At 44.3% G+C, this 22,442-nt stretch overlaps 1 protein-coding gene and 1 pseudogene across 1 annotated transcript in view; both read left to right on the forward strand.

Annotated features, from left to right (window-relative positions):
• RTTN (rotatin) overlaps positions 1-22,442 on the forward strand; it is a 1,129,552-nt gene that overhangs the window by 403,658 nt on the left and 703,452 nt on the right. Inside the window, exon 23 of the mRNA XM_086965450.1 lies at positions 12,829-12,925. Coding sequence (XP_086821576.1) covers positions 12,829-12,925 — 97 coding nt within the window. The remainder of the gene's footprint in view (positions 1-12,828; positions 12,926-22,442) is intronic.
• On the forward strand, positions 9,313-10,087 carry LOC147723100 (uncharacterized; annotated as a pseudogene).

The raw sequence follows: 22,442 nt of genomic DNA on the forward strand, positions 1-22,442 counted from the left end.
CCGAGTTGTATCAATCGACCTGGTAAAACCACAATCATGTGGCCAATCATATGTAGTAGGCCCAGTGGACTCCCAAGAAATAGCAGAAGACCAAATCTTGCTACAATCCAAGAGGTTCAAACTGAGAGACTTATCACATTTGATAAACCTGCAGTGAATAAAAAAGGACTATGCAACAAAGCCATGGAACTTGTGCCTCTTGAAACCCAAATTGCAACAGTTCGTCAAGAAACACCTGTCTACAATGATGTAGCATCTGAACATACATATCCAAAGATAAATGAAAATCCGGAAGCAGTTCCACCAATTGACAGTACTGCATCTGGCTACTTTATCAACTTCGATGACTTTTCTAATGATGCAAGTGAACATTGAGACAAGCCAGCAAACAAAACTTTCTAAAAGAAAATTACAGAGCTCTTTCATCAACTCAGAGAAACATATCTGATTTCACCATAGATTGAATTATGGATTGTGTTAGGCGCACTTTTCCTCCTTCTATGGCTCATCTTGGTTTTAAGTTTGGGTAGATTTATTGATGGAAAATATAGTACAATGGACACAGCAAGTCAGAACATCAACTTGGTCCTGAAACCACACAGATCTTCTCACATCGAAAAACGAGAAATATCATCAGTGAACATCACAGCCAATCCTATACCTGGTGGTATAGTATGGGACAAAACTGATTACGAAATCTATGGCCCGGTAGAACTCTTGAGATATCCACATCAATTCAAGATCTCCTTAAGTGACTTTGTATCACCTAGTACATTCTCTGATGATTGGGACTTTGAAAATATTAATAATATGATGTCAGATTTAGAAATGCCAGCAAAATTTACAGAACATGATTATTTACAGGGTTCTTCGAATTATGAAGAAATGTATTGCTTCAATCACTTTGGGCATCATTATCTGCATAAATCTGCTAATACTAGAAATGTTTTCAGTTATAATCAGTGGGAACATTGTCCAACTCTGCCAAAAGGCAGTTCAAAAACATTTTATGAAAAATTCCCATACTTCTCAGGGTTTAATATCACTAATCCAGAAACGTTTTATTTCAAAATGTTAAATAAGACAGGAATGTAAAACATGTTGACAAATACTAAACTGATTTATTCTGAAACATTTTATGAAAAAATGTCTACATTTGGTTTTGAATTTTGGAAAAATAACATTGAGACAAAAACCATCTGGGGAACAAAAGAGTGGCAGGTACAAGGTTTAGAATCATTATTTAGAGCCTGCATGATCCCAGAACAAATGATGTTCCTGAATGACAGCATTCAACAGACAACCTGTATTGGCCTAGCCAACATAAAAGATTTAAACAACCCGTCTATACCAAAGCCTATGCCTGATAAAACTACAGATGAGGGGTTAGACGTGTCCAATATTTTACAACAAAACAGAACTACTCCTGATTGGAACAAATGGTTGATCTGGCCCACAGACACTAATAACTGTCAAGATAGATTCCTGAACAAAACACAGGGGTTCAAACAGAACAGGCCAGACCCAAGATATTCCCAGAGACAACATCCAGGGATAATTACAACATACAGTGTAGGAAAACTATGCCTAGATTGGCTACAGAAATCCACACTACCCAAAATTAAGCAACACTTAACTTTACTTAAAGAAGGTGCTGACTTGCGAGATTTCTTACTGGGACCTCGCAAACAGCGTCAAAAACGTTTCATATACGCCGGTATATACGCAGCTTACAATGAAGCTTGGAAAATAACACAAATTGAAACTGCACAAAAAATACGAGAAATTGATCGTATTAATTTGGAAAAATCACTTTCTGTAGTGGACAATGGGTTAACAACTCTGTCCTCCAGAATTTATTCACTGAAAATTATTTTTCTCCAGTTCCCAAAATATTTACCTTTTTTTGGCACATGGTACTCTGTTTAAAGTAGAACTATTCTTAGAGAACAGAACTTCAATTTTTAGAGACTCTAGAGACAATATTTTGAATCGGCCTCTAGCAGAAATGGTCTCGACCTTCTCTTCTGTATTAAGAGCCATTTCATAAATATAATTTTCGTGATTCATTCAGTCAACATTCTAAATGAACAAAAAATATTATCTGAATGATACCACTACTTGAAAACGTACAGTATAATACTCATTTTTTCGTGTATCTATACCATTTCAAATGCATTTTATGAATTTTGGGGTGGGCTGGAAAACATGCATACTTATATGTTTATATATTGCTTAGTATTTAGTAATGATGGACATTATACGTGGAGTGGGTGTTGTGTACGTATCTAGGACCCTAATTAAATATTCCCGATTCATACCCTTATGTGGTTATAACAAATGATACCTTATAAAGGCATAAGAATCATATCCATATTTAGTCATAGCCAATGCAGTCCAAATACGGCAAGGCTACTTCCTAGAAAGTACAACGTGTTCTTTAAACAAACCAAGCCTCCAGCAGCCCGGGAATTCCCCCTGCTTCTGTTTTGATTTGTCCTAGAACTCCAGAGACCCCTGAAAGAACTGCCAGTTCTTAGTGACAGCTCTTAGTGACGTCTTATGTCCAACCTTACGTCAAACTCTGCACCTTCCAGGTATAAATATACCAGCATTTGCCTTAAGCAAACACACAGTGGTTTGGAGCAGAGCGGCTATCTACTTACCCAAAGCCCATCTGATGCGAGTGCCGAAGGAAGCCGACCCTCCCATTTGACGCACTGAGACGCTGTCTTTTCTCCTGCCGAGAAATCAAGCTCCAGTGTTTCCAGTCACCCTTGCGGGTTGCCAGGAGATCGAGTCCTGAGAAAGAGATACAAGACCTCCTTCATTCTAAAATCAAGGTACAGAGCTGATTAGATCCTTAGAGAATTCTTGATTTAGATTCTTGGCAAAACTAACTTAACTTAAACAGCAGCTCACTTACTCCTTCCCACTTACTAGGCTTAGGTTAGGTACACCGGGGTACGCGTATTTTAGAAGCACCAGTTGAGTACATTTAGTCATCTTTTATCATTGTATGTATTGTATATATTTTATCCGTTTTAAGTATCATATGGCTCAGAAACCATATAAATGCTTTTACAGTATTATTTCATAATACTCCTTTTACTGTACGCACTTTACTTTATGACAAGTATTGCAATTGTGGCAATTCACTTCTCTTGCATGAGAAAAAAGACTGCTCAATAAATAACAAATTTTATTGAAAACACCCGTCTCTCTATTTCCCTGCACTCTGGTGAAACTAAGCATGTACAATTGACTGAGTGAAATAGCTATCTATTGTTTTCACACGACTCTGGAGATATACTCCTTATTCTGGAGGGAGCAAAGTTGTCATGTTTATGCAGTTGTCAGAAGCTAATCCCTTCTTGTCAGTTCAGGAAAGTTAACTCATTCCTGTTCACTCGAGAAAGTTTCCTTTGACCTCTGAGCTAGCTGGCATTCATAATTAAGTCTAACATATTCAATAGAGACCTAGTCGACCTCAGTCCTACGTCTAAACTATCATTTGTTATTCCAATGCGCAGAGCCTACTGGGAATATAGGAACTACACTACACAGTGTGGAAGGATTTTAGACATTGACACACGGCTCTTTCACAGATCATATTGAATTCCTACCCAGTGTACCAAGTTCATATCTTTCAGTGATGCTTTGTGCCTGACACTGAGTAGCAGCTAGGTATATGACGCTGCACAGGGGAAACCGGTGTTTGTCTCCTGAGTTAAAGCCCTAAGTGTTGAGATCACAGAGTCTGCATAGAATGACCAACTTGATGAGTTGGAGACACTTTTTTATGTGAAGTTTTTCTAGAGTTGCCTAAATTAAAGTCATTATGCTCTAATGTTGGGAAATCAACAACCCCCAACAGTGATAGGCTACCAGAACACACACGGCCTGATTTAGATTTCGGCAGACTGGTTTCTCCAGAGTAACTCATCTGCTGAATCCTAAATCAGGGCCACAGTCTTGCTTAAGGGGGCCTGAAAAATACATTTCTGCCATTGTGATGCCATTGGCCTCAAGGCAGGACTAAGATTTGCTTACTCTTATGATGAAAGACTTGCCATTGAGCCAAATGTCTTCATAGCAGGCCGAAGTGCTGCTCAGTCTTTTCAACATTTCTTCTGAGCCAGCACTGAAACTAATGGACTTGCATTGATCAAGAAATTAAACACATTTTATATTGACAATTTCCGGACATCCAAAAGTCTGAGTTTAAAACAATTTTAAAGTCTTTCACCCCCAAAAATTAATAATATTAATACCCTGAGCTGTTACTCTTGTCTACAAAAAGCACAGTCCGCAAAGTCGATGGGCAGGTCTTCCAACAAAGGACAGGCCTTATAATCCATTTCAGAAATATACTCTTGGTTAATGTGATAGGAGAATCTCATTGGCTCCTTGGCATGCTTGTTGGAAGATCACTCTGAGATCTCCATTTAACTAGTGGATTATTACCATGGTATCCTACAGAGAGTAGGATAAGGAATTACGTTTCTCAATGGCGATTTTAATTTCTCTACATTGCAATAATAATGTTTGCTCATTCCCTAATGTGTGCTTTACCTGGGAACAAGTATATTTAAAACATCAGCCACCACTAATCATTAACACTATGGGTCGTGCTGAAATTTCAATCAGCTTTCCAGGGCCCGCCAGAATGAAGTTCCAATCTACACTACTCTCTATAATGTCGTCCTGGCTCAAAAGAGATCAGTATTCTGAGTCTCAATAAATGTCGCCTAGTTCCAGATTAGTAGATCCAGAAACTTGAGAAAGTAGGCAAAAGGCATTAGCGGCAACAGCTACACAGTGATGAATTGCCAACTCCACTGCTCTCCTGAACTGTTATGTTATATGCATCAGCAGTGGCAAGAGGACACTAATAAATGCATTTGAAATGGTGCAGTAAGGCAGACTTATCTTTAGCACCTGCAACAGCATCTCCCTTGAATCATTTGATGCAGCCAGGAGTCATTCAAGTTGTTTTCCTCTATCTAGATTCTGGTGGTAATGCATTTTTGCCTTTCAGCCTGGAGAGCAGAGTGATATCCTCATCCTTTATGGCGATCATGTCTTGGTTGACCAGAAGGATGATACTTTAGAACCACAATGTAGTGTAATCGCATATATATGGCTTTGCATACCTCCGACAATGCATCAGAGCATATTTGCAGACAGGTAGAATCCTACTCCGAGTGAGCGCTATGAATAAAATAAATAGAAACAACTGGTGCTCGAATACTGCAGAGGCTGTGTAGGGACTTTGCAACAGAGGTAATCTTTTCCAAGTAGTGTTCCCATCCTCAAATAGATGTCATGGACGACAGAAGTATGTACCCAAGGATACCAGAAGCAGCCAAAAACCCACTCTTGGCACTCGCAAACACACACACTCAGACTCTCACACACACACACACACACACACACACACACTCTCAGTCCAAGGAAAGGATTATGTCATAATGAAGTGTTTACAAGCTGTAAACTCCCCTGAACAGGACATGCCAAACATATAGTGCCACAAATTGCTTTTTATGGGTGTTTTATAGTTTGTCATGAAACCAAAAAAGTTCCTCTATGAAAAACTTTCAGCATTCAAGGGGCAATGCACTGGAGAGGCCAGACGAGGTATTAGGTGTACTTCTTGATCCAAAAGAAAAGCAGAACACTGTGCCTGACCTTCAACCACTGAATAATTGTTTGCTATTATTATTACTAAATTCAATATGAAGGTGTTGAAAAATGTAATTCACCTAATAGAACAAGACAACTTTCTGATGATGAGTGAAATAAAGAATAATTTTGTTTTAACCCAAGGCATTCAGTCCTCCAGAATTTTTTCAATGTTGTAAATATTATCACTTCCATGTTCTGCCACCTGAAATCAAATTGACTCCAAGTGGTTTTGCCAAATGCTTTCCAGAGATTTATTCACATGTATGCCTTAAAGCCAAAAATGTGTTCTCAAACCTAGGCGATGGGGAAGGGAGATTCCCTTCTGATCGACTGGGACAAGGTAATTGTGGAACAGTCAGCACAGAACACCCTCCGTTGGTGGATGACACAGAATTTGTTTGTAGGAAACTACTATGATGAATGTTTTACAAAGAGGGTTGCGGTGCGGTAGAAATAAGGAATTCTAAGTGAGATCACACCAAAATTCTCTAATGTAGCTTTCATCTTGGACTGTGGGTACAGACTTAATTTTCCTCAACCAGACATACAGGGGGGTGTGGTTAATATATTGTTGAAAATATCTACAGTAATGTTTTTCCTCAATGGGGAGTGGTGAAATACCCTTCCCTTTTCAAGCTTGGCACTATCTGACACTGAAAAAGCGGGAGCAAAGTTCACTGTGCCTCCTAACACCCTCTGGGATATCACAACACCATTACCTGACACACTAATCAGAGAATGGTGATATAGGATATTTTTGATGAATGGCAACTTCCACAGATTTGCTTCAAATAAAACCCAGAAATTCCCAGACTTCACCTCCATGTTCCCACAGTTGCAGTGAAGGGCATTGCCATATTGTTAATTTGTTATGGGACATTTGCCTAAACCTTCTCCCAACCCTACTTATCCCACAAGTGGTCAGGAAATGTTAACTGTCCTACATGAAGCATTTCCTAATCACATGTGTGTGATTCAAGCAACCACCCTCCAGTCTGAGGGAAAATTATTTTGGCCATGTGTAGGCTTTTTGGTGACAAAAATGCAAATTGGGTGCCGTAAGTGGACTCCACAGATATATTAATGAACGTTGCACTTGACAGCTACTTCACTCAAAATCATTCCAAAACTTTGCCTTCTGAATCTTTTAGGACATATTGTAAGCCTGAACAAAACATGCTTTTGCACAGTTTTGCATTGCAGTCCGGGAAAAGTCGTTGTTCAGGTCTTCGTTGTTCCAGACTTCGTTAATCAGGATTTATCGTTGTTCTGACTTCGTAGTTCAGGTGATTTGTTATTAATACTTTGTAGTTTAGGATATTTCCCATGTGTTGATCGTCTAATTGCTTCCAATAATTGGATGCACCTGGTAACATTCTCTCCTGAAAATGTTTTCTTAGGGATATCAGTCAACCAACGTCTTCAAGTGTTAGGTCTTAACTATAGTAATAAACTTAGGCAAACCTATTTTTTCCCTGAAATTGGGTTAATTTCAAAATTTGACTATACATTTACTCCAAAAGTGTAACTTACATATCCTTCAAATTTAAAGGCATGTGGGGGCTATCCACAAAATAATTCACACTTTTAAGTAATTTACACATGTATTTTACTCTTACACTTGTAAGTAATGTTACACACAGATTTTGTGAATAGCTAAAAGTAGAAAAGCTACTCAAAAGTGTAAGAGTGAATCCCACTTGTAGATTACTGACTTATGACCTGCTCACATCCTTGTTTTTAAAGAGAGAGAGCAAGGACAATGCAGTATCCACTCATCAAAGAACAGTGAAACTGCATTAGTCAAATAATCCCACACTTTGTAGTGGAAGCAGCCCAGAGCAGTCTAGTAAAACACAATTGTTGGAAGCCTCAGCTAATGCTGTGTCATCACCAGGCATTCAAAGTCTAATCTGCGAATGGTATTGGTAATCATTGACAGTCGGAGTGGCACTCCAAATATGAGCAAATAGCTTGGCTGAGCACCATTTTAAAAGAGACCCTCACAATATACTGAACTGATTCTAAACTCAGTGAAATCCTGATGTTCCTAATCACCGAAGGTACATTTGGAATCAAACAATTGTAACCTTACAGCGAAACAGAAGGTGATACCAAGAAGACCTTTTTATTAACTGCTTCTTTGTCATTGCAGTATAGAGCACCTAAAATAAATCTCAACTCTAAGGGGGACAATTGGGAAAACATGAGTCAAACCAATGGAAGCCCTATCCTAAAGAGTCAAACCCAAAGTACAAAACATTCGTATTAAAGTAGGAGTTTGTTGGGGAGCAGGGCAGGTCCCTCCGCGTCGGCATCGCTGCGTGATATTACTCATTGTCGGGATGAGCTACCCACTTCCGAGAGATGATGCTTTCACAGTCCCGCCCAAAAGACATTTGGGATCAATTCCTATCATTCAGGCGTACACGAGCTCCCACCTCCCCTTCAACGCCAGCGGTGTAATACTACCAACTCTTGAATCATTAGTATATGATAATATGTTCTTACGCAAAATTGGTGATGTCTTGGTGCGTGGGCCCCTGTGTTAAAACTGCTTTGTCAAGTGCGGAAATTGTGAGTAGTATCGGAAATGCTTATGTTCAATATGTTATACAGCATGCTGCCTCTCCCTTCAACATAATTTATGTGTAAAACCTTCTCCCCCCTTCCTTATCTCCTCCCCGTGCCTGCTGTTTGTTGATGTCACAGTGCAAAGTATTTGTTGAAATGCTAATAAAAAAAAAATTAAAAACATAAAGCAGGAATTTGCTGAAGATGAACACTAAAATAAAAAAATGAAACCCTTCCCTAATCTTTCATCTTTACCTGACTTCATATCAAAGTTTTGTTCACCCCATTAAGCATAAAACACTACCTCAGACTGCACAACTTCATTCATTAAACCAGCTCTTATACCTTTGGCTCTGCTAACATAATGTGTGTAAACAGCTCATCTGCTTGCATGGGTGAGCTGCTAATGTTGATGTGTACTGTCTTCTAGGCGAATATCTAAAGGTGTAGCATCGGATGTTGAGACACCACATAGCAATTCTTCCTGTGTACTATCGGAGGATGCCTATTTGATGCATATACCTTGTTTGTTAAATCATTTATCTATCTTACACACAACGTTGACTAATCAGTTTGTGGATGAGATCTTGTGGGCCCTCACACTTGCAGGCATGGGATCTAATAATATTAATAGCACAGGAATTCAAAATATGGATTGAGTATACCTGAGAACAAGCGTACAGGTCTAGGGAAGAACATAGAAGCAACACAACACAACCGCTCGCAAAGAATAACAATTAAAAACTTTGCATCCGACCCACTACCCGTTATCAGAGGAGTCCCACAAGGGTCAGTACTCTCTCCCCAACTCTTCAATATCTACATGGAACCATTCACCACACTACTCAGGAATTCCAACATCCCCTTCTACCTCTACGCGGATGGCACACAGCTATATCTGGAAACCACCTCCATGGACGACATGCACAAACTAAATGGCACGCTCAAAGAGGTTCAACAATGGCTCTCACAGAACCACCTTAAGCTTAATCAAGAGAAAACTGAAGTTCTACTCATCTCCAACAGGGAAGAAAACCCCCGAATCGAAGAATGGCTCAAAGCCGTCGATGCCCTCAATGGCACCCTCACGCCAACGGACTCGGTAAAGTTCCTAGGTATCACCCTAGACCCCAAACTAGACATGAAAAAACACATTTTGAGTTCCGTCAAAAGCGCGTTTCTCAATCTGAAACTTCTTTACAAAATAAAACCCTTCCTTCCTCCGAAAGACCTTCAACAGGCCACTCAAGCACTGGTGCTCTCGAGAGTTGACTATGGAATCGCAGCCCTGACTGGATCAGCCAAATCTCACCTAGGCCCCTTGAAAACCACCCTCAATGCCGCAGCTAGAATGGTCACAGGAACCAAGAAATTTGATCACATTTCTCCCGCTCTCAAGGAGCTGAAATGGCTCCCAATTGAACAACGAGCCAACTTCCGAACAGCATGTCTTACAAACAAAGCCCTTCACGCAGGCAAACCAGAATACCTGGCTGCAAAACTCAAAAGGGCCGGCCAGTCCAGGAATCTCAGAAGCTCCAACACGCTCCTTCTCATTCCATTTAAATCTCGGAAACGCAAAACCACAAGTAAATGCACCCAAGATCTGGAACTCCATCCCCCCTCTCCCCCCACATTAGAACGACCTCCTATTTTCCGAAATTCAAGACACTACTTAAAGCCCTCTTCCTTGAGCGCACCTGAACTTAACGGGAAGAACACGCCGGAAAAAACTCGACAACGCACCACATCCCAGTTGTGGTCGGAAGATCAGTCGTCTCCGAATTTTAATTACCGGGATTCTTCCACACCACCTCCGACTTGATGGAATCCCCTCTCGCAATTAGCAAAGGAACTCCTCTGCTTCATACCCCACAGCCGCAACCCTCCTGTTGACCACAAGAACTGTATGGTTATGATATATGCAATGCTCTTAAGTTTACCAGATGTGGTTTCTGCCTTCGCTGTTAAGGCGCATTATTGTACCTGATCTGAAGTGCTCTGATACCCTGGGGTCCAGCTAGCGTTATACAAAACTTATAATAAATAAATAAATACATTTGAGTTCAACCAATTTATGAAGGGTCCTGCTTATATGGCTGTCACATCCAGAACCTCATATTCGCTCCGGAGTTCAACTGTACATTTCAAAATGAAAATCCTAATATGGGAAGTATCTTCCATAGTGCAAAATGGTATTGATACAATGCCCTCACAGCAAACTGACCCGGTAATTCATTAAGATGACACAAATCCAAGACCCGTAGAAGTTAGAACCCTGTCAGAAGAATGCCTTTAGATGAGCCTGGTTATTTCTTGGATATCTATGACAGACATAGCTGTGCCCCGTCCTAATCCCCCAACAAATAGGTGTACCATAATTAAACAAGAGCCTGAGGTGTCCAACAAACGATGCAATGAGAAGCATACTAATATCAAAATGAAAGCAGCAAACATGCAATGAGTTTGCTTCATTCCCTCACGTGCACTGAAGTGATTCACACTCAATCTAATATCTATATAGGGAAAGCTAATACAGTGTAGTGGATATGGAATAATATAGCAGCAGAGTTCATAGGGCACCCAGCCAATTGAGGAAACAGTATACATTGTCTGCAAGTTGAAAACACCAGTAACTATGGGAAACCCCCATATTACTTTCCACTCTGAAATCCATGTATAATTTATTTGTGTAAAAAATATGAAAATCAGAAATTACATACAAGTCATAAATTAGAGTGCCAGTGCCACCACCCTTCTAGAACACCATTTTTTATCTCCAAAACTAGTACAGTCCGTGGAGTTTTTCCCAACTCTGTCCCTTCATCAAAACATCAGTGTATCTCCGGCTGAAGAGAAAGTACCCAAATACATAAACATGTGATATTTGCTCTACTTTGAAACAACCCACCATCTTATCCAACTTCAAGTAATTTTAAATCTTCTTTTCCTGAGGAAAGCAATAGAAAAAGAAAGTGAAGTCACAAGACAAATTCAGTAATATACGGTACAACATAAATTACTTGGTCACCAAACCGGAATCGGAGGGAGAGATAATATGACTGTTCCATTGTAAACTTTCTTTTAGATTGCTATGATTTTCCCTCTCAGAAGCAGTAAATCCATATTCCCAGTGTCTTAGCCATATCCATTTAGGACCTGTAACCAAATACCTTTCTTCACTGTACTATTATGGAAACAAAACTTTACACACATCAGACACCTTTTTACCCACCTTGATGCAGTATAAGATACATCCTGTTAAGGTAGCCCAAACATGTTTGCACAATTTTCTATTTTATCTGGATTTTGTAGACTAAAATCAGGCTCCTTCAGGTGACAATGTATTGTTGCATATTGTGGTTGAGAATGTTAGATAAAACCTTCATGCTATGTTAGTGTACATTTGTAAAGCACTGCATCCACCCAAAGGTTGCTTGGTGCTAAAGCAAAGATTGACTGAAAAACCTAGATTCAGAGACAGAAAATGAAAGCCTTTAGACTTTTTTTAAACCTGTACAGGAGGAAATTGACCTCAGATGTAGAGCAAAGTCTCTGGACCATTGGCTTGATACAAGGTAAGAATATGACTTGCCTCCAGAAAGAGATTTATAGTTACGTGGAACAGCTAACCTATCAGTATTAGATGAGCAAAGGACTTTAATATCAACATTTATGGACAATGCACAAGTATTTAAAAAATAATCCTTTCGTAAGGAAGCAATCAATGTGACTTGTGTAAGAAAGCTTTAGCTTTAGATGAGGAACAGCATGAGGTCAGTACAAGCAATCCTGCGGGCTGATTTTCAATCAACTTTTGTCTGTTAAGTTGCGTCTTTGAGATAATAGTGTACAGAGACTTACAATAATCAAGACAAGAGTTGGTAGTAAATGGACACAGTGTTTTTCCTGACATAAAAGGACAGCAATGGGAGGATGGGTGTATGAGCTCGCAGAGATTCCTCGATCAATATGAGACCTCCAAAAAACACTTGTGCATTGAGTTTTAGACTGGTGTCCATTTGATACCAAGACTTTTCACAAAAAGTTTGGAGTTTGGGCTAGGACTGAGAACCGAAGCCCAGGGAACTGACAGCCATGGTGCAACAACTCCTCTCTTATCCAACCCCTGCTGCTATGACTGTCCCATCTCCTTGCTTCCTACTAAGAAGTTTATGTCCCCCTGTAGCGGATGGCTTGACAGCTTGCTTCCCTCTCAGTTGACTATTTATAATGTGGGTAATAGCTCCCTCCTCTTACACTTAAGCTTCCATACTTGCTGTTTCAGCCTATAGCAACTGCTTACACTAATGGCTTAACTTTCTGCCTCCTACATCAGTGTTTGTTTAGGCTTACAGGTTGCTTCTTTTCATATGGATTAACACATTGGCAATCTATGTTGTAGTATATGTATATATATATATATATATATATATATATATATATATATATATATATATATATATATACATACATATACATATTTTATCCAGTTTGTTTAAATATAAAATGCTGCTCATTAGTAGTTGATGTTTACAATGTTTGGATGTGCCTTTTCTTTTTCAGTGTCATTGCTTATGCAGAATGAAAGTACCATTCTCACAGAAGCTGCTGCATTGCTTTGTCTCTTGCTGTTTGATGATGTTTCTAGAGCAGATGCATGGTATGTAAACAAACTCATCTATACCGTTATTTAGGTGTGGTTCTGTTTTCTGTGTTTAAATGTGCTTTCAGTGGAATGATGCGTCTTACATGCATAGACATGCAAATAGAAAACATACCATCTATGAATTATTCATTCTGAAAGTAGCTCTCAACAGTAATACAGAAGTTCACAATATGCTATATAGGCCCAATATATTTCTACAAGATCTGGCTAATGCAGGTTTAGGTATACCAGTCAGCTTATTGCATGCTTCCAAGGCAGAACCCTTATAATGGATACATCTTCCAACAGTTTCCTTCGCCATATGAGCACTTTTTCTAGACTTCAGTCTTATCCTGGAAACATTTTCCCCAGTAATGACTCCCCAGCGCAGCCAGCCGCACCTCCACCTTGTTATGTGACCTCTCTGAGGTATATTTAGTACAAACCAGGGCACCAGCATTTGGCCATGTTGTTCTATGCCTCATGGATGCCGTCTGGAGCACTTTCACAGTGTCTTACCATCAAATTCCTTAGCTATTTGACAGCAATTTAGTCAAATGTCTCATGAAAAGGACTTAGAGCTTCTTGCCCTGCAGATGGCCCCACGATGATGACCATTTTAGGACCCACAATGACAGTATATGGTCTCTGGGGTCAGGACTCTACCTGGTGCACCTCCATGCACTTGAAGGCCATCAGAGAGTGGTAGGCCAACCTATTTATAGCTAAGGCCAGCAAAGAGAATTCCAAGTATAATCCCTCTCCCAAAGATGAGTATTCTTCCAGGGACATCTTCCTAGGAGTTTTTCCCACAAAACCAGTTTCATAGGAAGGAGAAGTCCTCTTTTCCTCAAGGAAGCAGACGTGTTCCTTGGGTATTCGGAGGTCCCAATGCCACTCTCCAAAGTAGGACCTTCCTTCAATGTTTGGGCACACTCTCTTAACCCTTGCCTCGGCACCTAAAAAGATGAGACTACAATTGCCCTTTCCTTTAGCCGACTCATGTTAGTCCACTGGCTCATGATGCTGGATTCTTTCAGGATGGCTCCTTAACCGTCTAGGCTATTCCTCAAGGGAGGAATCGTTCCTCCAGGCTTTGATACACCGGCTGCTCAGACCTCAATGACCCCTATACTGTGCCTCCACAGGTGACATCGATGTCTCCAAAATCAAAAGCTAGGGCAATATCTCCCATTTGTTTGGGAGCCCCAAACATTGCCTCCCATGGGGTCATCACTAGCCAAGATATTGTTAGCGAACAGTATCATTCGATTTAAAATATGATAATTTCCTGTCACCTTACAATATAGTGCTACTTACAGAATGCCAGTGGCCTAGGTACTTCACTAGAAGAGGATGTTTCCTACCCCTCTGCCCCTTCGTTGGAGGTGTTACCATCTTTAGCAACAGTCTCTTGGAAAGAAGCAGAGACCTTGGAGCTGATTTTGCTTCTTGTGGAAGCAAAGCCCAACATTCTGATGTAAATATTGCAATCTGACATATGTACAATTGAACCCTTAATTCCCTATTTATGAGCCTCTCCTCAACTATGGGCGCATCAGTGAGTTTATTTTCATGCCCAGCTGTCCACTGTCATCTCCATATGCCATAGACCTGCTACAGATTGCCTACAGTTTTGGTTCTCTTAACCGTCACTAGAGAGTCTGATGGTTCTGAGGTTGTTTTCCAAATAGAATCCAGATGCCTTCCCTACAGCTTCCGGGATTGAATCTCAGAAACTTGACACCTTGAGTTGAACATTTTTTGTGTCTAAAAGATTGGTATCTGCACAGCTCATCCAAATGGCTATTTGCCAGTTATGTCACAGTCTAACTGGCTGTAGCCACTCTGACCGGGTGTATGATGGCTTGGATGTATCCAAACAGATGCTAAAGTGTGGTTTTGACTCTTGGACACTGTTACTAAGTCAGTGGGTGTGAATTTCAAGCTATATAAACCTGTTTCGATGTGTTCAACTGGATTTTCAGAAGATGTGCATGGTACGCTGACAGATGTATCCTTTGACAGGACAGCAATTCAGAGAGGAGTGATTCCTTCCTGCAAAAGTTTTGGGTCTGGCCTCCCCTGCAACGTACTTTCACCAACAGTAGTGGAAGTTATGAGTTTATTCTAGGGTTGTGCAGTCCTGACATAGTGAACATCTTAGCCTTTCCAAACACAAAAGCAAATAAAGTGCTTTTTTCCAAGAAGGAGTAGATCTATTAGGCAGCAGCAGCAGATCGAGCCACTTCCATCCTCTTCACTCTCCACTGCTTCAGAGCACCTCTGGCTCCCTCTTCAAAAACCATCTTCTAGCTTGGCAAGGGTGTCCAATTTTTGTCACCTCAGTGGTAGGTGATCATGATGGATTGGCCCGCCTCACCCTGAATGTCTTTCTTCCTTCTGTATCTGGGAGAAGCTCCAGGTTCTGTCAGACCATGCCAGTTCGCCATAAGTTGGCAGGGTATGCTCAGACGTGAGTCCCTTGCTCACTTTGCCACTGGATTCAAGCAAGCCGGGCTGAAGACGGCTGAAATGCCAGAAACCGGTCCTCGGAAGCTTGTTTCCGGTCCAGGGAAGGCATGGCTTGGCAGTTCGGGCTGGACTGTTCCCATGAGGCACAGGGTCAGACTGATTTGCATATGGCCATGTCTAAACTGGGGTGGCAGAGTGGGCTAAAGAACGGTGATGGATTAAACCCAGATCTGTTGACTGGGTGTGAGTGTTTGATTGGTTCAGATACTCCATCCATCACCAACCCCTTTTGTACCGCTTTGTTCGCCATAAGTTGGCAGGGTATGCTCAGACGTGAGTCCCTTGCTCACTTTGCCACAGGATTCAAGCAAGCCGGGCTGAAGACGGCTGAAATGCCAGAAACCGGTCTTTGGAAGCTTGTTTCCGGTCCAGGGAAGGCATGGCTTCGCAGGTTGGGCTGGACTGTTCCCATGAGGCACAGGGTCAGACTGATTTGCATATGGCCATGTCTGAACTGGGGTGGCAGAGTGGGCTAAAGAACGGTGATGGATTAAACCCAGATGTGTTGACTGGGTGTGAGTGTTTGATTGGTTCAGATGCTCCGTCCATCACCACCCCCTTTTGTACCGCTGGGAGAGGTAAAGGCAATAACACCAAGCAACAGTCCACCTCCAAGCAGCCTCACAAACTTTGAGTCGTTGCTTCCTCCGCAACCGTTCGCCACTCCTGTGGGAGGGAGTGTAGCATGACACCTGGAAGAGTGGAAAACAATAACAAGGGACAAATGGGTGCTGAGTATTGTGCAGCATGGTTACTTGCTGAGGTTCAAGTCTCCTCCTCCACAAGTGCCCCCGCGATTCAAGCGCCTTCCTCAAATTCAAAGTCAGCTGTTGAAAGACGAAGTTTCTATCCTTCTCGCAAAAAAGACCATAGGGGAGGTCTCTCCCATGCGAAGAAATCAGGGAGTATACTCCTGCTACTTTCTAGTCCAAAAGCGAGGAGTAGCCAAAGAGTACAGACCTATCCTCGACCTACGCCTTCTGAACAGGTTTATCTGAAAATAAACATTTTGAATGCTAGCCCTGTACCAGATCTTTCCACACCTTCACCAGGTAGACTGGATGTGTGCAATCGACCTGCAGGACGCTTACTTTCATATACCTGTCTCAGTAAAGCATCAAAAATGTCTCAGGTTTCAGATAGCCCGCACCACTACCAGTATTGAGTGCTTCTGTTCGGCCTCAAATCCGCCCCACAGACATTCTCCAAGTGCATGGCGGTGGTGGCTGCCTTCCTCCGCAGACGGAAGTTCTTCGCCTAGCCTTACCTAGACGACTGGCTCCTAAAAAGCTCCACACCTGTTCTGCTTCAGAGCCATCTCCCTTACTGTCTCCACCTTGTGCATTCTTTGGGGTTGCAGGTCAACTACAAGAAGTCGGTACTCAATCCCACCCAAAGAATACACTATCTGGGTGCCTCCCTGGTCTCTGTAGAGGCAAGCGTGTGACCTTCGAAGGAGAGGTTATCATCAATGCTTCTGAAGTGCCACACCCTGCTGGACACCCAAAGCCCTACAGCCAGACAAGTGACGTCGCTACTGGGATCGATGGCCTTGTGCATCTACATTGTGCCCAATGCACGCATTCCCATGAGGCATCTGCAGCAGGCACTCGAGGACCAAGGGTCTCACTGGTCAGGCCACTGGGAAGATCATGTCTCTCTCCACCAAAGTGCCAGAGTTTCCATCAGATGCTGGATGAAACGAGTCCCGCTTCATCAGTCACCTTCATCGAAGACAGTGGTCACAGATGCCTCAATGCACGGCTGGGATGCTCATATGGATCAGCTTCAGGTATAAGGTCTCTGGTCCGAAACAGAAAGAAGCTACCATATCAACTTCTCGGAGCTCCGGGCTGTCTATCCGGCGCTCAAGTTCCTGTACCCGTCTCTACACACCAACCACATTCAAGTTCAGACCGATAACACAACAACAATGTTCTATCTGAACTAACAAGGAGGCACCAGGTTAGAAGTTCTGTCTCTGGAAGCTCAAACCATTGGGCGCTGGCTTCTGGTGAGAGGTCTCTCCATCTTGGCAGTTCACCTTCCAGGAATCCTGAATGTTCAGGCGGACGGCCTAAGTTGAGACTTCGTAGAAGTGCATGACTGGGTGCTCAATGAAGACGTCGCTCAGGAGGTGTTTCAGCAAAGGGGAGAACCAGACATAGATCTGTTCGCAGACTCGGCAAACGCAAAATGCCTCGTCTTCGCGTCCATATTCCCCAAGCAGAGATCAAGGGGGAATGTACTTTTGATCAGCTGGTCTCAGACATTGCTGTATGCTTTTCCTCCCCAGTTGAAGTACGCTTTTAGAGATTATTTTCTAAATCTGGTAACTTTACCTTTCCCGCCGGAATAACGGCATGCTTGTTCTTGGGTAAAATACTCAACTTGTGTGTTTCTTTGTTGAGGGACGCCCGAGTCCGTTTTTAGATTTGCTTTTCCTCCACTGCCTCTGATCCCGGCGGTGATACAGAAATTCTACAGGACCAACACCAGGATGATCCTGATAGCGCCGGAGGTGGTACCCGGATCTCCTCCAGCTGTCGAGGTTCCTCACCGAAGACTGCCCTGCCGCCCAGACTTACTGACCAAGGACGAGGATAGGGTGGTTCGAGGCATGTGGGCTGCTGAATTCATATCTGTGCATAGATCGCCGCCTAGTGTTGGGTCCGGATGATTGCACATTGTTTTCCTGGAAGAGTCTTCGAAGTATCACGAGATAGGTGGCTCCTCCCCTGGACTACAGTGTGCATGGGCATCGACTCCATCCTCAGATTGTTTTCTTCCGCCATTGGGTTCGGATGTCTTTGAATTCCCTCTTGTCGGAATCGATAAATAACTTTCTTAAGACCAAAAGGTCTTTAGTCTAATACGTCGGTATAGTCTTGCGTTCTGTCTTAGTTCTTCCAGCTCGGTCCCTAGCCGGATTCCATACACCCGCGTGCTTTCGACGCGGAAGGCCTAGTCAACGCTTCAGACCCTATCGAACATTCGTCATGGACCGCAGTCCATTTAAGAGATGTCCCGTCTGCATCTCGAAGTATTCCCACATCGACGTCCACCCGGTGTGCAACAAGTGTCTGTCGCCGGACCACGATGAAGCCAAGTGCATGGCTTGTTCACGCTTCAGGTCCAAGAAGACGCTTAAACTTCGATGAGCTGCGCGCCAAGAGGCCCAGCATGCTGCACCGGCACCGGTGGACATCTTCGATGCAGGGGATGTCGAGGAAGAATCTATCCAGGACATTAGTGAGTCGAACCCCGCATCGGACGTCGACTAAGACTACGACGCGGATGCAGGGATGTTCGAGGCCAAAGAAGTCGTCGATGAGGTAGGTGACGACGACGGGGCCCTCGGGGCCATGGAGGATAGCTCGGACGAAGAGCTTCCTCAAACTGACTCTGGGGCCGTGCCAATTCATAAGGCTTAGGTCGAGGGATCGCCTTCGGGCCTTACCCAAGATCTTACAATGGGTTCTACGGCCCCGCCCTCGGGCTCGGCCACGGACATTGCTGTTGAGCCGCACCCTGGCAAATCGAAACCGAAAGTGAAACCTACGGTCTCGACACAAGAAACTGCGCAGGTGCCGTCCTCGAAACCGAAAGTGCGCATCGCTCTGGTGGGCTCCAAGGCCTCTGAGCCCTCGGCGCCGAAGAAGTCGAAGGGTGCTGTCGAACCGAAGGCTCAAGTCAAGGGCGTCGAGACGAAGTCTGCAGCGCCGAAGACTAAAGTCAAGGTGGTCGACGCCGGCAAAGGCCTCGGCGACCCGAAGAAAGCTCTCGGCGACCCGAAGAAAGCTCTCAGTGACCCGAAGAAACGGCTGGATGACCCGAAGGTTCTAGTGACTCCGCGTCAACAGGACAGGTCCAAGAGCAGCACATCCCGAGAGTCGACTCCGGGTGAGGCCTCGAGGGATTCCGTCGAACCGGCGCGCCCATCCGCCGAGTTCACCAAGAAGGTGACGGACTCCCTACAGCGCATCAGGGACAGGACCTTATCGGTTGGTCCGAAGGATCCACCGCCTCCGAAGCCGGTGGAGAGACAGCATAAGGCGTCCACGCCCATCCATTTTACGTTGCCGCCGAAGACGGCGCCGAAGGCTTTCGCTCCTAAACCGGTCGCCAACGTTCCCGAGAAGGTTTCCTCGGCGCCAAAGTCGTCTACGGTGGTCCCCAGCCCACAGCCTCGACGACCTTCAGTGGATGAGCGTCAAGAACACTTCATTGATGCTGAAACGGGCAGGCTTTCCCTCCACAAGCGGAAAATCGCCCCTGAACGCCCGATGGAGTCCTACAAAATCCCTCTCAAGAAAAAGAAGGACTCTGCTTTCACTCCCGTCTTGGTGGAACCACTCTCACCACAGACTCATAATGTTTCGCCCACTTACTCTGATGTGGACGCTGCTGAGGGGGATGAGGAGGATGAGTACAGTTATCCTGTCTATACAGACCCTGAAGATACCAACGAACCTTGGGCAGCTGGTGCTGACCCAGGTGACCCTCAAGCGGGACAAGACCCGCAACTATTTTCTGCAAAAACGTCTCCTACAGAAGACTCTGCAGCTTTCAATGCCCTCATTGAACGGGCAGCTAACAATCACAACGTCCAGCTCCATGCTGACCCTGTTTATGTGGACTTTCTTTTTGATACCTTCTCAGTCTCAGAAAGAACTGTTCAGACTCTGCCTATGCTGAAAGGTGTTTTGAAACATGCTGGCGAGATCTTCAAAGAACCTACCAGAGCAAGGGTGATAAACCCAAGGATTGAGAAGAAATACAAGTCGGGGCCTACTGATCCTACCTACATCAAAGGACAGTTGCCTCTGGACTCCCTTGTCGTCTCGAATGCCCGGAAGAGGGCTAATTCTCAGACTACGGGTGATGCTCCTCCCCCAGACAAAGAATCCAAGGTCTTTGAGGCTTCGGGGAAGAGGGTGGCAGCACAGGCAGCCAACATCTGCCGCATTTCAAATACACAAGCGCTTCTGGCGAGGTATGACAGGGCACACTATGACACACTGGAGACCCTGTTGCAGCACCTGCCTGATGAGTACAAGGAGGCAGCTGAGATGCTTATTCAGGAAGGGAAGCTGATCTCTAATGCTTCAATTAAGTGCGCTCTGGACGCGGCTGATACCGCAGCCAGGGCTGTCAACGCTAGTGTTATGCTACGACGACACGCCTGGCTGAGAATCTCTGGATTTGAGCCGGAAATCCAAACCACCATCCTTAATCAAACAGTGAATCCAGATTACCTGTTTGGCCCGGAGGTTGACACCACCCTAGAAATAATTAAAAAAGACACGGAAACTGCTAAATCCATGGGTGCCTTGCAGTCCCTGCAGTTTCGGGGTGGGTCTTTTGGTCGCTCAACACTAGAGGCGTTTCCAGAGGCCAGCTCTCCCAGTCCACGCAGTACTACAAGGGCAGCACTCAGTCCACATACACCAACAAGAGTCGAGGTGGATATCGTGGTAACAGCGCCAAGGGCAGAGGTCGTGGAAACAACAACTCCAGATCCTCTGCCACCAACAAACAGTGACGCCTTGTCACTGCCCCCCGACCACACAACACCGGTCCGGGGGAGACTCCAGCAGTTCCTGCCAGTCTGGAAGTCCATCACCACAGACAGGTGGGTCAGAAAACTTGTGCAATACGGGTATTGTCTGGAGTTAACATCCACTCCACCCAACATGCCCCCAAGACACCGTCCTATGTCGGACGAGCATTTGCACTTATTGCAGCAGGAAGTCACCGTCATGCTGCAAAAAGGAGCAATAGAGCTCGTGCCCGTGCAGGAGAGAGGCACAGGGGTCTACTCCCTGTACTTCTTGATACCAAAAAAGGACGGGTCCCTCAGGCCCATCCTGGACCTCAGGCCACTCAACCACTACATCCTGTCGGAGCACTTCCATATGCTGACCCTGCAGCAGGTGCTCCTGTTGCTCAGCCAGGGGGATTTTCTCGCAACTTTAGACCTAAAGGATGCGTACTTTCACATTCCACTGCACCCTTCACACAGGAAGTACCTACGGTTTACCATACAAAACCAGCACTACCAGTTCAAGGTTTTGCCTTTCGGTGTCACCACGGCACCCAGAGTGTTCACAAAGTGCCTGGCGACAGTGGCGGCGCATCTCAGGAGACAGAACATTCATGTCTACCCTTACCTGGATGACTGGCTCCTCCAAGCAAAGTCGGCCCAGCAGTGTGCCGCCCACATGTCCCACACCATTCACCTCCTGCACGATCTGGGATTCTCACTGAATTACCCAAAATCCCACCTCCTACCCGCCCACATACAGCAGTATCTGGGTGCTACCATAAACACTCTGGCAGCCACAGCACAGCCAAATTCAGTGAGGGTCAACAGCATTCAATCGCTGATACAAAAATTCAGACCTCAACACTCGCTTCCAGCAAGTGTTCATGCAGTTGATAGGCATGATGGCCTCCTGCATATCCATAGTCCCGCACGCGAGACTACATATGCGCCCGCTTCAGGAGTGCTTGGCACATCAGTGGACTCAGGCTCACGGGCAGTTGAAAGACCTAGTGTTGGTGAGCGGTCGGGCATACAACTCTCTGCATCGGTGGAATCCACGAAACCTTTGCAAGGGCCGACCGTTCCAGGAGCCTGTGCCACAGATCATCTTGACCACGGACGCTTCACTCCAGGGATGGGGAGCTCATGTACTCCATTACACTGTGCAGGGACTATGGACACAACAGCAGAGGAAGATGCACATCAATGTTCTGGAACTGATGGCGATCTTCATGGCAATGAAAGCCTTCAAAGTACATCTGTGCAACAAGGTCGTGTTGATCCGGACGGACAACATGAAGGCCATGTACTACATTCAAAAGCAGGGAGGAACACACTCTCCACAGCTGTCTCATCTGGCTCAGAGCATGTGGAAGTGGGCCATTCAGAGGAACATCTTCCTCATGGACGAGCACCTCCCGGGCAAGGACAATCAGATGGCGGACCTGC

The sequence above is a fragment of the Lissotriton vulgaris genome, chromosome 4_1 (assembly GCF_964263255.1).
Source record: "Lissotriton vulgaris chromosome 4_1, aLisVul1.2, whole genome shotgun sequence".
NCBI classification, from domain to species: Eukaryota; Metazoa; Chordata; class Amphibia; order Caudata; family Salamandridae; genus Lissotriton; species Lissotriton vulgaris.